The 16,384-nt window shown below is 39.8% G+C and overlaps 3 protein-coding genes across 4 annotated transcripts; 1 reads left to right on the top strand and 2 right to left on the bottom strand.

The window, feature by feature from the left end:
* Positions 1-1,213: 1,213 nt before the first annotated feature.
* Positions 1,214-3,842, bottom strand: LOC113010841 (gamma-crystallin N-A-like). 2 transcript variants are annotated; one of them, XR_013903244.1, is made up of 4 exons: positions 3,690-3,842; positions 3,243-3,491; positions 2,651-2,929; positions 1,214-1,529 (listed from the first exon to the last, which is right to left on the bottom strand). XR_013903244.1 is itself a non-coding variant. In XM_026150068.2 (4 exons), the coding sequence occupies exons 1-4, from the start codon at positions 3,708-3,710 to the stop codon at positions 1,394-1,396; spliced, it is 552 nt and encodes a 183-aa protein (XP_026005853.1). In that variant the 5' UTR covers positions 3,711-3,842; the 3' UTR covers positions 1,214-1,393. The 2 variants fall into 2 exon arrangements, 1 of the variants encoding a protein (XP_026005853.1); XM_026150068.2 differs by having other exon boundaries at positions 2,651-2,796.
* Positions 3,843-4,806: 964 nt separating this feature from the next.
* On the top strand, positions 4,807-6,301 carry ly97.3 (lymphocyte antigen 97, tandem duplicate 3). Its single transcript, XM_080292786.1, has 4 exons — positions 4,807-4,970; positions 5,354-5,423; positions 5,665-5,787; positions 6,005-6,301. Exons 1-4 carry the CDS (start codon positions 4,866-4,868, stop codon positions 6,109-6,111), a joined length of 405 nt encoding a protein of 134 aa, XP_080148912.1. The 5' UTR covers positions 4,807-4,865; the 3' UTR covers positions 6,112-6,301.
* An 874-nt stretch (positions 6,302-7,175) lies between these two features.
* Positions 7,176-15,892, bottom strand: rheb (Ras homolog, mTORC1 binding). The gene is made up of 8 exons (XM_026150482.2): positions 15,578-15,892; positions 14,736-14,807; positions 11,646-11,713; positions 11,448-11,530; positions 11,287-11,343; positions 11,138-11,185; positions 10,651-10,732; positions 7,176-7,978 (listed from the first exon to the last, which is right to left on the bottom strand). Exons 1-8 carry the CDS (start codon positions 15,627-15,629, stop codon positions 7,886-7,888), a joined length of 555 nt encoding a protein of 184 aa, XP_026006267.1. The 5' UTR covers positions 15,630-15,892; the 3' UTR covers positions 7,176-7,885.
* Between the last annotated feature and the right edge of the window lie 492 nt (positions 15,893-16,384).

Raw genomic sequence — 16,384 nt, 5'->3', positions numbered from 1 at the left:
ATCAACAGTGACATTGTTAAAATGCCATTAAGCCTTCCACAGCGGCCCCTCCACTCTTTCTCCTACTTTGACATTCTGACTAATGGCATGTTGGTGACACTCAGCCAATTTATGCAGCAAATGGCTTAGGAATAGGGTTAGCCATAGGTAATCGCCCTTAAACTAGTCCAATTCAGTGTAACTTAAGACAAAGCATTTCCTCATTAAGCTATCCTGTATTGACCCTGTAACTCAATAGAGGCCAAGAGCGAAACCTTGTAAAGATAAATGTTCTGTTGTCATGACAGTTGGAAGAGAAAGCACATGAGTGCTCATTAAAGGTCCAGCGGCCACAGCCCTGGTGTGACATTTATAGAAGAATGAGAACATGTGGGAAATGATGCAGTGGCACATTAAAAGCATGAAACTATGAGCTCATAGTGTTACAAAAGACTGTTAATTACATATCCGTTTAAGTATACCAGCCTTTCACCTATTGTGTTGCATTGTAGATGGCATAAAATACATTGGATATGTGATGTGCATTGTCAGATTAAATTACAAGGTTTAAAAAAAAAAGAGGTTTATACTGGAAATTGTGTTTCCTGTTCTGTTTTTTTTTTTTTTTTTATTGTAGCATACACATCATACAAAGCATGTAGCAGATTAATTTCAGGTGTTAATTATGCCATGATCCTTAGATCACCCTGAGCGGAGTGTCAATACTCCGCAGTAAAATAGATAGATGACACTAGGTGGTAGCAGAGCTCCCAAGTGCAGGCACAGCTGCTTTGCCACCCTGTGCAGAATCTCTCTTTCTCTTTTGATTTATACACTGTATATGTAGGAAGGACACACAGTTTCTCCTGTTCAGTGCTGACTCTGCAGACCATTCACCTGTGTAGGTGCCAAAAGACTGGACATTTTCATTAGAGCGTTTTCTATAGTTGATTATCAGGCAGTAAGTTCTTTTTTTCAAACTATTACAACAATTTAATTGCCCCCCTGGATAAATAAAATTCACATACATCTATTAATCTGCGTGGGAGTGGTATTCAGGATATCTTAACTTTGCAATGGATCCATTAGTTTACGGGAAAGCACAGCACTTAAAGCAATTACCTGAATCATAGCCTGTAGCCATGTCTACAATGAAATGCGATGGTTAAGTTGGGAGCTGCACAAAAAGTGTGCATTAATAGAAGAAAACAATAAATGGAAGTAAGATTGAAGATGCTGTAGGATCACTACTTTATTTGAACCTTTAAATAATTCAGTACAAAAATAAAACAACAAGCAGTGCCAAACATTTTCTTCATCTTTATTATCGCCCCACAGAGCCACGTGTGAGATGACTTGACAGTGTAGTCGATCTATTCCCTGCAGTCACACTGACAGCGATAGTGAGATGGTTTTAAAAGTAGTTTGCAACCCTGCGAATAGACTGGATGTTGGGGTTCTCAGCCTGCCACTCCATGTGGGTGCAGTAGTTTCCTCTTTCCACGACGTACATGCGACCACGGTAGTTAGGCTCCTCGTACAACACCCACCTGTTCAGTAGCAGTGAATAAATAAGAGCTAATGGATCAAACATGTAATAAATTAGTGCAAAGAAAATCAGCTTACTAAACAGTTTCGGGCAGTATTCTAATTTGGTTGATGTTTAAAGATTAAAAACATAAAAACACATTTTCTAATTTGCTTTTGCTGAGATCAGTCGGTGTAGATAGTTTTGCTTGGATTTGCTGAGGCTTCAAGAAGTCTGGTTTTGAGATAGACTCTTTCTAATGTAATACTTGTTGTGTAATGGTGCCTCCAATAAAACACCAACACTGAAGAGACAACTGGCAGCGTATAAGTAGTGGGAGAAACATAATTGGTCTCTATCAAAGGCCCTTTCGCTGACTTTGAACCTCAGAACATTGTTGTTAAAGCCCCAGAATGCCCCACCTCTGAGACTTCAGAATTTTGTTCATGCCACTAACAATATTGACCAATTACATGTGAAGATCCAGTCAAACATTGCTCTTTTTCTGATCCACAGTAAATTCATTTTCTCTCTTTTTCTCTCTTTTTAAAGACTGGCATTCAAGATAACTATGTTCACATTTTCTTAAACTTATTTCCCACCTTTACTTTAATATTTATTTTATTTTTCTGTATTTAGTCAGTGTTTTTTAATAAGTCTGCTTTCCGCCAAAGAAGTAGTCCCTATTAAAATGATGAAAACATCTGTTTTGCTGTTACACTGTTAAAGACTGTAAATTTTTTATGTGTGAGGTTTAATACGGAGCAACACATTGGTCATTGGTCTGGCACCTAGAAAAGTTTGCCCTGCACGTAAGCCAGACTGGACTTTCTCTGAATGCTAGCCTTTGTTTTTCTTTTAACCCAACCTGTCTGCTTTCTACGCCTACAGAAAATTAATACAGATCATATGTATTTGTGCTTACATCTGTTTATGGAACTATCTGCCTTGTTAAGTACAACAAAAGACAAGTGGGAAAATATATTGTGTGAAATGACCTTGTAACAGGTCAGTCGAAAGTGGCCAGTTTCACAAAGGTTTAGTTCATTACTTAAGGATAATGAAGGAAATGTTTTAGGGCATGTCTTATGCGCTCTTCTCTCAGTTAAATCAAAAACTATAAATGGCCTCAAAGATACGTACGCCCCATCTCCATAAACTTTGATAGAGTTGATGCAGTTCTTGGTCAGGCCTCGTGCTTGGAGAAATGGGCAGTCGTCACACAGCTCCACGCACTGGCCAGAGAAGTTGTCCCCCTCGAACAGCTCCATCCTGTAGTGTTCTCCATGCTGGGAGGATAATGACATGCGTGATCGCTGAGTCAACAGTGTTTGACTTCAGCTCTCTGCAAACGACCAAGGCTTTCTCCTTTATGTGACAGAGGCTGTATTGTGGGCACAAAACACTTGCACCTATAGAAATCTAAAGGTTAGAAAATGTGGAGGATGAAATATAAGTGCAGTTCTTTAAGCTGATTACATAAGTATCAGATGTAAAAACTTGAAAGTTTCTTTGATGATGTCTGTTATGCAAAAGTAGATCCAACATTATTACTTTGAACAAACAGAGGCGCACAAATGAGGCCACACATGTGCCCATCTGCCTGTGTTTTTAACCAACCAAATATTTGTCTGTCCCTGGGGTCTCTATCTTTTGCGCACACACACACACACACACACACACACACACACACACACACACACACACACACACACACACACACACACACTCTTACCATCCTGATTGGTTTGCAAGATCCCATGTGATCATTGTGGGCATTCCAGCGCTGGAATTCAGGGTACTCTCCATGCTCCAGAATATACTGTTGGCCCTTGAAGTCTGGATGGTCGAAGCAGACGAAGGCCCCGCTCTCCACACGGACAGAGTTCACTCTGTTCATGAACCCTCGGTCCTGGAAGTTGTCACAGTCGCTGCAGATCTCCAGCTTTCTCCCAGTGAAACATTTCCCCTCATAGAAGACAATCTATATTCATAACAACAGTGAGGATTTGAGTATTTCCTCCTAATAAACAGTAAAAATGTTGCATATCAGTTTAGCTAACTGATATGCAAAAAAATCATCTAAGTTTGGACCGGTCATCAAGATGAATGTGATTGTGATTAACTTTTGTTGTGAAACATTGGCCTAAATCTGTGGCTGCATTCTTGTTGTGGTACTCACCTTTCCTGAGTACTGAGACATTTTCCACTGTTGGCTGTTCCAAATTACTCACACAGTATAGGAGTGGACAAATTTGGACTCCCAGATATATATGGACAGCACAGAGTGTGGCGGTATCGCGAGAGAGAAGCAACAAAAGCACAACAATGGGGGGTTTAGATATTTTGCCACATGGGCAGTTTCCCTTACATGTGCCAGTGCTGATATTGGAGTTTGGCTCGGGAGGACGAAACAATAGCGGGAGAGAGATTTTGCTTTGATTGGGCTTTGAGAGTGATGTTATACTGAGGCGGAGGGGGTTGCAGGGTAATATTTGGGCTGTGTCCAGATGAGGGAGGAGATGGGGAGGAAAACAAACACAGAGAGGGAAAGTTAAAGCAGAGGTGAAAGGTTGGCTCAGTGGAAACAATAAATCTGTCATCTTGTTTTGAAGTGCTGATAGAACCTATTTTAAAATGAATATTAATGGAAGGAGTGTGTGCAAAGCAGCTCACGCGTTTTAACCGAACGAATGTTTCCAAGAGTTAGACCAGGCAGTCTATGCATGCTATGCAAGTTATTGCATGGTTGTAAAGCACGTTTGTCACCAGCTTTTCAACTATGAATAGATGTAATTTGATGTGGACATACTGTAGGTAGAAGTGAATGTGCGTAATACTTTGCACTATGTAAGGTATCTTAGTTTCATGAGCAGCAGCTCTGAAGGACTTAAAGGCATTTCCTTTCATTGTTTAACAGCAAGTGGCTGTTCCACCCTTTTACTTTCCTTTCATTAGATTTATATCAAGAGCCGATTCATGTCAGGGCCTTGGTAATGTTTTGATTCAAATCAAATTTGGTCAGTACAGGTTAAAGAGCACTTAAACAGAGGTATTACAGGTCACACATGATCCACCTTAAGCAAACACAATGTACGTCTGACTCTTTCTGATTCTTTCTCTCTCTTATTCCCCTGAGGTACAAATGTATCTTATAGAAATAGATATATGAGGTTGAACTGAATGCATACATTGCTATTAGCAATTCTCATGAATTATAGACTGTACAGTGGATAAAAGGTGGACAGCTCGTGCTTAATGAGGGCATCTGAGCATTGGGAAACTATGACCCCTGAACACAGTGTACTCGGATGAGTGCGATGCTAAGTATATAGACTTAAAAGAGCCACAGCACCTAATGGGATGTTACCATGACAGTGCAAAGTATGAAAGGGTTTATATAAAGAGGGAAAGCCGATGTCCTCTCAGTCACTGGGAGAAACCAAGACAGACATACAGCAAGGTATGTATGTGTATATATAAAAGACTTTTTTCAGACAAATGCAGTTTGTCTTTTAGATCTTGTCAGCAGTTTTTTGGGAACATTTTTAATAACATGCATATAACATAGGTAATGATGTAGTTTTGGGATCATATATGATCTGTCAAATTTAAATACTGCATTGGGATATATGGACACATTTATATACAAACTATATAATTAAACTATATATACTCACTCAAGAGTGTGTCACTTTCTAGAGTCTTATATGACCATTAAACAATACTCAGTACAGGGAAAAGTTTAAAATACATGGTAAATGTCATGAATTAAAAGTGCTGGAATTTGATGTTTTGAAAGCACTTTGTGTCCGTGTTATCAAGCCTGTGCTTTATCTTGCATAGGCTGCAATGCTGAACAGAACAATGAAGCTGTTGGTCTTGGCTCTTGCTGTCGCCCTGCTATTTACAGCCGGTGAGTCTGTCACTGATTCTCCACTGTATAAACATAACCTCTGCTGCTGTGCAACAGTGAGCACCATTTTCTTCATTATAAAGTCTTCACTGCAGTGAGCTACAACCTACACAAACCACTCTTTAACATCTAAATTAAAACTTCTAAATCCTTGGTAAATGCTATTTTGTCCCAAAATACATTTCGGCCACATTATGACAGAATTTATTCTGTAATCTTCTTTCTATTTCTTGGTTTTCAGGTGAAGCCCTGGACTGCCACCGCTGTGTCCCAAAAAGGGCTGGAGGTAGCTGTGAACTCACTGTAGAAACATGCAAACCAGAAAAGAATGGGTGCGCTTCCGCCAACTTCCTCAAAGCACCGTGTAAGTTCCTCATCTTATATTTATTCCAGTAGGGAAAGGGGCAAAGAGTACAAGAAGCAAATTATGTTATATAAAAAAAGCATGACTTTGATCAACTTTCTAAGGTCACATAGAGCAGAGACACTATTCCTTGTATAATAATGGAGACTGTCGAGTGTATGTGAATTGTGTAAATGTTTAAAAAATGAAACATAACCTTTTCATCTGGCTTTCGTAGATGGCCATTACCAGAAATGCATGGATCTGGACAGCTGCGAAATGTTGAAGATGAACGCCTACATTAATATGAAGTGCTGCAGCGAAGACATGTGCAACACCTTATAAAATTCAACATCAAAGAAAATTACAATTTACTGCAGTCCAGTGTGAGTAAGGCACTTAACCCCCAGTGAATCCTGCAGACTGCAGCTGCTTCGGGGAGAACCCAGGTGTGAACACATTAAAGCAGCTATTTTTAGAAAAATATACTCTGAAGTTCCCTGGACTGAAAAATAAAATACTTTGAAAAAGCGCCTATGCTTGTCCTTATTCTTGTGTTGACACTAAGTTTCTTTTTTTTCTTAAAGAGCCAATTACTAATCCCCAAATAGGCAAATGTTAGAAAATCTCATCATGTTATACTTGCAACAGACTATTATCTGGGTTATTTCTTGTAATAAAAGCTCTTCCAAGTAGTTCAAGGTTTTACTTTAAATACCTCAATTTACTTAAAAACTCTTGTGCTACTATTAAAGGAACAATAGCTCACTGATTATCATTAATTGGACTTATTATGCTCATATCCAGCTATATATTTGTATTTCTGGACTAAATTAAATGAAACTTCCATGAATACCAGTTCATAGAAATTCTTCTTCTTTTGTAAGAAAGTATTGTAGCCTCCCAGTTCATGTTCTAGCCATAATAAGTTGTTATAGCTCCCTCCCCCATCTCTTTAAGTCAGCCTGCGTTTGATTGGGTACATCTCACAAACAAAAGTTTGAACAGCAGATGGCTGCAACTCCTGTTCTCAGTCAGTGCTGGATACCTTAGATGTGCCTCTAAAGTGTAGTAACTGCTCCCTGGGGGAAAAAAAGAAAAAGTAAGCATGGAATCAGCATTTAGTTATTATACTGCAATGAGGTGGAACAAACCTTTATTACTTTGCACTAAATCATTACATCATTATTCTCCTTGTGCTTGCATCCTGCACCCTTTTCAATTTATTCCATCTTTTACGAAGAAGCACAAAGCATTCAACAAATCAAAACGGCTAAGTACTTCTCTCCTTTTAGCCCAAACATATCAATTATCATTAAAAGGGTGCAAACAAAGAGAAACACCCTGCCTTCCTAGTGACAAAACTCATTAGCTAACAGCCTCTGCAATAATTCAAAAACACAGCCTGCTTAGATAACCACTTTTCGTTTTAATGATTACAATCAAAAACATTTGTACAACATTTTCAACATTAGAAAATGAATGCAGATTTTTTTTTCTTTTTTTCCTTTTGGCTGACAGTATCTGCTATGAAAACAAACCGAGGGACAGAGAAGTGGGTACGGTGTGTAGATGAAGTAGAAAAAGAGATGCATATGGATGGGACCAAACAGCAGGTGATGTATCAGAAAAAATGACTGTGTTTATCTAACCATTTTCCAGGCATATGCATGGCTGATAGATATGACAATCCTCTTATCTCATTTTATTTAAACAGGGAAGGGGCTAAATGGAAGCTGCATATCGGGAAGCAAAGATTCATTGAGCCACTGCTAACTTAGTTACAGTTGTCATCATTTCCGATATAGGATTTTTCCTGATACATCTGTGATATTCTGTGTTTTGCATCAGTGCCGAGCCCAGAGACGGAGGGGCGGGTTGTGGAAAATGCAAGACAAGGAGCCACCACTTGTCCTTTTCTTTTATCAAACACATGAAGAAAAACAAGGATGACAAAAGGGAATACTGATAAATAACAGTGGAATCAGAGCCATAAATAGACAATATTGGATATTTAGGACCCTGGGGGTGGAGTCAGTTGAGGTGGAGGAGAACTGGCAGCTAGCCTTCAAGTAACGGGATATCCCAGTGCAGTGTCCTGTGTGTTGATTGGGCGGCTCTACATCATGGAGCAGGATGTTTTTCCTGGCTGCACGCCACCGTCCATCTTTTCTGCCTCCAGGATCATCCTTCGGAAAACCTCCACGGCCGTCTAAGAGAGCGCCAAACACACACACACACACACACAAAGAATGCTGTCACATGCCTCAGTACACCACGTTTGAATTTGCTCCTCATCCACTGGAGCCTCACAGACTTTAGTCACAACAGAGATCTCATTGTGTTGAAGTTGAGCACTATTGCCTCTAACTTAATTTGAAGCTGGTTAACTGACATCCTGAATATGAACTTTGCTACTCTATGTTGAGAAATATATCCAGCAGCAAACAGAAGGAGGGTTTGTTTTGTATTTCACATGTGGCTAGTTTACTGTTGTCTACTATTAGGGTATGATGGCAAAGCCGGTGGCAAAAACGGTTAGCATCAAAAGAATACCGAATAAACACATTTTTGTCTAGGGAGGATAAACTATTGTTAAAAATACATTAGTGACATTTAGTCTACTTGGAGGGAGGAAACACAGTGCTGACATATTGGTCTACACTGCAATGCAGGGGCCGTGAAAAGTGCCAAATGATAGGTCTCGAAAAGGCAGACTGTGTGGGCGCTTCAAGCACACCTGCTATTTTGGGCTGGCTTAAGTGGAATATAAATCAGAGGTTGATTGTTGACTACTAAATTCACTCTTAGCCAGTCAAATCACTGGGCTCATTGCTGTGAAACAGCTAATGCACAAAGAGCTAAGGGACTCCTGTTGAGGTTTCATATTGGTGTAAAGCAGCACAATCTCACTACTGAAGAATACTACCCGATAACCACATTTTAAAGCACGATTGGGAAAGACAGTAAAGCCCAAAATCCCTCTGATATCAACATATGATCATGCTTATGATGGGTAAAAAGCCTTTAAAGCCACAAAACAAAGTGCTGTAGGGGAGTGTGTGTGCAAAGGGATAAATGTGGCTTGCAGCATAAAAGTGTTTTGAGGGCTCAGTAAGAGCAGAGAAGTGCTATATGAGTACTAGTCCATTTAGCATTTACCATATGGTACTTTTTGCAAAAGAAAGAAGGCAGTGACAGACAGGACTGATGAGCCACTGTGATCCTACATCTCCCACATTAACAGTGCCAGTGCAATACATATCATAAGAGACCCAGTCTGATGTGTGTGCTATTGATTGGACTTTACTCTGAAGCAGGCTATCTGTATGTAATTCAATAAATAGAAAAATAGTGGAAGGTCATGCAGTGGCATTGCAGCTGCAAGACTATAATAAAACAAAGGAGAAGCTTTTCATACTGTATAAAGCAACTATAGGCGACAAGTTATTATCTCCTGGACTGATGTAAATCAGTGCAGACTGCTTTATTTATCTGGTTTCCTGATTTAAAAAAAAAAGACATTTTATGCAGATTTAAATCCAGCTGTATAATATGCCTTTAATCACATTTCAATTCCAATGTCACTTCATACGTTCGATATTTGCTCTTGACAGTAAAGCGACTGCATATCAGAACCAGATCTTCCTGGGGTGTCTGCTTTAATGAAGTGGAAGACAAACATAAACATGTCACTTTGCATTGTCTCGTTTAAATGAACCTGTCACCTGATTGTGTTTTCAGTTACCAAAAGCCAGCTACCAAGTATAGCTTATGTATGAGGCCTTTTAGCCTGTGGCTTAGTAAAGACTGATTATTAAAGATTAATAAGTACAACTGCCATTGAAAAAATGCTGCAGGTCACAGTTTTGAAGTAAAAAGCAAAGTCAAATGTTAGTTTGAGACTCCAAGTGACACCTTTTATGGTCTTCGATGATGTGTAATACCGTGAGGTAATGGCGTTAAAGGCAAGTTTTCACAAGTTTCACACATCATCATAATGAAGATTACAACTTTACGATCGTTGTCAAGCCAGTCATACCAAACTGCGCTGGATGCTTGACAGAAGAACCATTAAAAAGTGTCGAATAAATGCCAGCCATAACTCAGCTGCTCCACAATTTCTAATTGAAACCAGCTTTATTGTTCTTTTGCAAATCTGTCTTGGTGTTACAAAAACATACCAGGAAGTCCATGATGAGGCTGTCTTCACGTTAGATTACATTTTTTCAGGAGCTCTCACAGGTCTCAAGTCATACTAGGTCACCTCTGATTTTATTAAAGTAACCTAGAGCTTCTATGAGTGGGCAACTCGATGACCTGATTGAAACACAATCCAGCACCAGAAACTTTGTCTCCACTGAGAGAAAATGCAAAGTGTGAAAATGAAGAATCCTGTGGATGTGTACCATCACTGTGCAATGAAAGCAATTCAGTAATTTTCCATCCGCATATCCTTCCATTATATCTACAGGCTTTTGCTCTACAGGGTTAGGCAAGCAGGAGCTGATCTCACTTGACACTGGGTGAGAGGCGTCATATGCAGCGGACAGGTTGCCAAATGATGTCAGGGCTGACATACTAAGACAGGTACATTCATGACTGTGGGCAATTTAAAAGTCATTCAAACTCGAATGTCTTTGTACTGTGGCAGGAAACCTACACAGTCACAGGGAGCATGTGTAAACTTCACACCTGTGAAGGTTCTCAGTCATCCAGGTCATCGTAGTCAAAGGAGCTTGCAAAGAAAAGCGTCTGGACTTCTTTAAGTTACTTGAAGACGTTTCACCTCTCATCCGAGAAGCTTCTTCAGTTCTAAAGTCAAATGGTGGAGAGTCCCATTTTTTTCTCCCCCACACTGATAGTTAAATAAGCCTTTCCTACCTGGTTCTCTTTAGCTGAGGACTCCATGAAGGCAGCGTTCCAGGATTCAGCTAATGCTTTGCCCTCTTCACAACTGATTACTCTAAAGAGCGCAAAATCACAGGGATGACAGCAGAGTCAGACCAAAACACAAATACTGTCTTTCAGAATAAAGCCACAGTCTCTGCTTTAAATATCCCACAGTATTAAATTCCTTAGAAATCTGCTTGTGTATGTTAATCCACTGACTCTGGGTTGTGTACAGTGAAAGCACAATGCTAAACACAGCTTCCTGGCTTAGTGCAAATGGCTTCTGTCTTCATTTGGGACATGTGTGAACTAAATATTAAATACTCAGTATTTCAGTGTGTTTTACAAGAAATTTTCATTTCTGCTAGCAAATAATAAGAAACCAAATATAAATTTCCACACAAACCAAAAAAACGTGACCCATGTGCATACCTATTGTCTCGAGGGATGTACAATTTAGGTGTGTGCTAGCGCTTACCGCTCCATATGTAGGTCATTCTTGTTTCCGACGAGCATAATTGGAACTCTGCATTGAAGGAAAAAGTAAATGCCATGTTGTCATTTATGCATGATTTATGTCATATGACTTGAAATGGCTTTAAGAGCAAAATGAAAAGTTGAACTTACTGAACTTTTCCCACCATGTCCAACAGTTTTTCATGGATAACTTGTACAACTTCAAAGCTGGAAGAAACGGGAAAGTTTATTTGCTTTTCTTCAGTGCACCTCATTATGCAGGACACAGGAGATATTTAGGTTGGTTTTGAGAAGTGGAGGGAATTCTATACCTTTTATTTGATGTAACTGAATAAACCAGTATGTAGCCATTGATATCTATGGAGTAAGTCTGTGGGAAGATTGAGTATTCATCCTGGAAAAGGGATTTGAAGTGAGGGAATTAGCATGTACTGTTACGACACACATTAAAAAAAAAGAAAAATCAACAAAACCACTGGCAGGTTCATAAACAGCGAATTGAGACATACCTGCCCTGCTGTGTCTACAAGCTGGAGATGGTACTCTTGTCCATTTATTGTGATCATCTTAGTAAATGCTGCAAATACAAGACAACAATGTTTTGTAGATACGACAATACATTTCTTTTCTCTTATACGTATGACAAATATAGCACAGTTGTGCAACTATGCAGTACTATCCAGCTGAGTGTATCTTTATTACTCTCTGCAGGACATACAAGACACAATCCAGTTATAGATTCATCCCAATGAGCACATTCAGGACAGGAATGTCAATAGCCTGGAGATGGGTCATATTATCTACAGCGGGCATGCAATGTCTGCAGCATCTCACTGATAATGCTGGCACTTCATTTTACATTAACCATCCAGGGATTATTTATAGATACAGACAACAGATTTAAGAAGCGTAGGGTGGGACAGCATGTGAGCGAACATGTCAGGGAGAAGAGAAATAGCCTACAGATACAACCTACAATTCAGACTCAAATCTCTGGGGTGGCCGGGATCAGGTTTGTTTTGGAGGTTATGAATAACTGCAAGTTCTCCTGCGCTCCAAAATAGTGCTTTTAAATTGTCTTTAAGAAAAGTTCCCTTTCTTAACTAGAGAAGTCCTGCTGCATGCCTATCTCAACCAAACGGCACGCCGGCTGATATCTCAAAAGAAAGCTCTCTCTTTCTGGTTGAAAGTGTGGAAAGTGGTGGAATCAGCTGTTGCGGTGTTTAAATGCTTAGAAGGAACATCACACCCTGCTGGGTAACAGCAAAGTCTTGCAAATCATTATCTTTCAATCAGAAGTCACTTAGACCATAGAGCTGTCATAATATAGAATTTAGATTTTGAGAACAGATCATACAAGTTTTAAAAATAATTTAAACATAATGTACATTTAGACACATTTAGAAAACGTTTTCTCTCATACTGCACTTTAAGTTCAAAATGTAAAATATAAAGCATAAGCTTTGTAATGTTACCACATTTTTATCACATTGAATTACTGTATTACAGCTGCAGTTAGGGCTGTGCAATATGACCAAAATCTCATATCCCGATATTAAGACATCTATCGCCCGATATCGATATAAATCACAAAAATTTAACCTTTTCTGTAAATTCTGTGAATCTCGGGCAGCTCGACTTGTGTGAAGTGTTTCCAGTGGGGCGTCGTGTACCTGGAGTCGAGTATTTTAACTGATGTATGAAACTATACATTTTTAGACATAGGTTGTAACGGCCGCCGTTTTCTTTGTGAGTATTTATTACACGGCGTGCTGCAGGGAAAAGCCTGTTCTAACGTTTGAGTCTAAGGTTTATCTTTTAGCACCTGACGGCTCTTTTTTGCTTCTCATCCGTAAACACTCTGCATCTTTCACGTGATTCAGTTTATTTTGAAAAGTCTCAACAGGATCTTGAGCTTTACTGTGAAAGGTTTATGTGGAACAAGCAGACACGCGGTGGTTTTACCGTCGTTGTTGCTAACGACAACGCATAAAAACAAACGCTTGTCTGTCTGTAGTGTGGTTATATTAAATGTAAGAGAAAGAGAGAACTTTAAGAAATTAATATAGCCACTACAGTGACCATCAAAACGATGAAAAAATATTGCCGTAAACAGTTTATTTTGCGACACCACGAAACAAACGATAGTGTAGAATCAAACGATAGACGTTTTTATATGTCATCGATATATATCGTTATATCGAACAGCCCTAGCTGCAGTGATTCATTAGTAAATTCAATCAAAATTCTGTAAACAACAAACTTGCTTTTTTTCATAACAGGGTCTCTAAACCTTGTTAAAAACCCACAAAGATAAGGTGGAATATACACAGTGCGTACAAATGCATTCCACTTACTGTCATGTGTAGTACTACTACGACTCAAACAGCAGCGATTATAAAGCTACCTTGTGTTTTACGTACAACAGTTGCTGTGTGATATCTGCGTCCATATAAGTGCAGTTTAAAGATCTAATAGAGCCCAACTGATATCGGTCCTGCAGCTATATCGGTGGGAGTCTATGAAATTGGCAAATAGCTAATAAAGGCAAACATGAACTATAATGGCTACAATAATAGCAAATACTTTCCCTTATTAGCTATTTTCTGATATATAGGTATCAAAAGACAATAAATGAACATTTAAAGACTAAAGAAGAAACAGGAGAAACACCCTTCAAGATATGAGTGTTGATGTTGCACATTTTGTCCACTAGAGGGCCCTCTGTGACTTGACTTTTGCCAGCAGGTGTTTGGATACCACAAACAAAGCAAACACCGATCTGAGCAGTCTGACAGAGCAGAAACGGGAAATTCCAGACTAACTGTGACAATAAGACAAGTTTATTTTAATAAGCACTGTCATGTTTTTTTTTTAAATAAGGACTCATAAATAATAATACAATTAATAAATGTAAATCTGTTTGTGCTTCACATCTGAAAGAAAAAAAAATATATGATGATAGATCTGATTTTTTAAATCACCAAATGTTGAAAATCCTATATTGGTCAAGCTCTAATATTTAATGTTGCATCTGACCAAAAACAGTGGATGTACTCCTGATGTAGTATAATTATAAACCAGTTATGAAAGAAAAACAACTGTCACTCCATGAAATCCTTTGGTGGTTAACTTCTTCTGTCACGAGGTGCTCTGAACAACCTTAAAGCTGGAAAGCGTAAGCTAACACATCCTCATTCCAGCTTTTCAGGTGTGAGAATTGGCTGTAAGCAAATCCGAGTGTGGGGCTGACAGTAAATGACAAATAATGAGGAACATGATGTTCTGACCTTACAGAAGATGCACCAGTAAGGATTTATTCATTGCTGTACGAAGAGCATCTAATGACAAACTGACACATTTGTAGTGCTGGGATGATAAATAAGGATAAACTTGATAGTCAGCTTTGCTGGTACACACTGAGCAGCAATGCTGAGGATAGGATATCACAGAAACAGCTATTTTGGGGCCAATACATGTAGGCTTCACTTACTGATTCACAAGAGAGACAGGGACCTGAGTTGTGTGCCACCTCATGTAAAGAGTTTCCTGGGGGAAACACGGTTTTTGTATGAATTTCAAAAAAAATCCCCACTTACTGTTTTCTATTGTTGGGTCATAGGAATCAACAAACTGGCCTTCCACAAACTGGATGGTTAAAGAGGACTTTCCTGTAAACACAGAGACGATAGTTAACCTCAGATGGAGGAAGTCAGTGTAGCAATTAAGGGATAACATCTATAGAAGTCATCATTATGATTGTTTTTGTCGAGATCAGTCTCTATGAGTGAATGTAGCCATACAATGATACAAAAAAATACAAATATAAAGCTTAATAACCGTGAACAAGCCTAAATGCGCCACATGAAGCACGTTGTACTATACTGATGAACATGTTTAGAAATCGTCGAGGTTACTACAAAGCAGGGAAACATAAACACATCACGCGTCTCTGTGGGGATATTACAGGGTTGCAGTTGGTGCTGCCTGGGCCTCCAGTCGTGCTATCTGTGTGTGCCATCTTGCCATCCTCAACATCCTTTGCTTTTACACATCACTAAATAAACCGCAAACTAAATGCGTCAAAGCCGTCGATGGTTTTTGCGTGGCATGGCACTGCCTAACATGGCACCGGGGTTAAGGGCTAACGGAAACCTATCAATAAGATCGATTAAAATCTCTCTCTTGCACACGTTATGGGAGGCCTCTTGCGCTGCTACACTCACACCGCAGAGCCACGTCTCACCTGGTGGCGCTCATTCGCCCGCCCTGAGACGCCGCGTGTCAGATGTTACTCCCTATAATTTAAGTCTATTATAGGAGGCGTAAAGCGCTCTCACGCTGGACTTGTACTGGCCTGAAAGGCCGCTAAAAATCTTGGGTCTGCGTCCCACTCGAAGCCGCCTTTCCCCGCTGTACTCAGCTTCCGTTCCATACTCACCTACGGATCTGTACCCGAGGATGGCGATTTTTCGTGATTTCGGCTGCGGCATGTCTCCTTATGGTTATCGCATCTAGTCCTCGGGGTTTACCGCAACCTCCTCCCGGAATGGCATCCAAATTCAAGGGGCGCAGAGAATGGTCATGCAGCTTGCAGATGACAGTGGGAATCCCTCTGCTTTGCTGTGTTTATGTGGATTTTGTTTTTGCGTGAAAGCTTGAAAAAAATGTAATTTCAGGTCATATGAGAAAAGCATGGAGTATCTATACATCTACAATAACTGCGTCACTCCCCTTTGCGAAGTAATGAATTAGTAATTGATCCTGCGCGTTGATTGGCTACACGTAGAACACAGGCGGGGGATGAAGGCGCACGGAAAGCTCCCGTTGGATAAGGCAGCTGTCCGTTAATCAGCGGCACCCGGTTTGGACATTTTCATTGGCTGTGTCAGGCTTCGTGACGTGCTGGGTGGTCGGGCGGGGTGTCATTCATATCTTTAGGGTCAGGAAGGACCGGAACAGGGATGATGGTCCTTACTCATGTAGATGCGCAGAAGGCCGTGTGAAATGAGGCTATAAGGCATCACATGACAATGAAACAGCCTCGACTGCAATCCCACAGATTAGTAGGTTAACATAGATTAATGCTTGGAAATACTGGGGGAGAACATCAATGAAAGGAAAATTATATATGAATAAATGTTTTAATACCATTGAGTAAATTCAGGGCCAGTATTGCCAGATACCAGTGATACCGATACTTTTAATCTATGAAGGCAGCATATGTAGGGGAGAGCCGAGTGTCATG

The sequence above is a fragment of the Astatotilapia calliptera genome, chromosome 18 (assembly GCF_964374335.1).
Source record: "Astatotilapia calliptera chromosome 18, fAstCal68.1, whole genome shotgun sequence".
In the NCBI taxonomy this organism is placed as follows: domain Eukaryota; kingdom Metazoa; phylum Chordata; class Actinopteri; order Cichliformes; family Cichlidae; genus Astatotilapia; species Astatotilapia calliptera.
The sequence above is the reverse complement of the archived record's forward strand: the minus strand, read 5'-3'. Positions and strand labels throughout refer to the sequence as shown.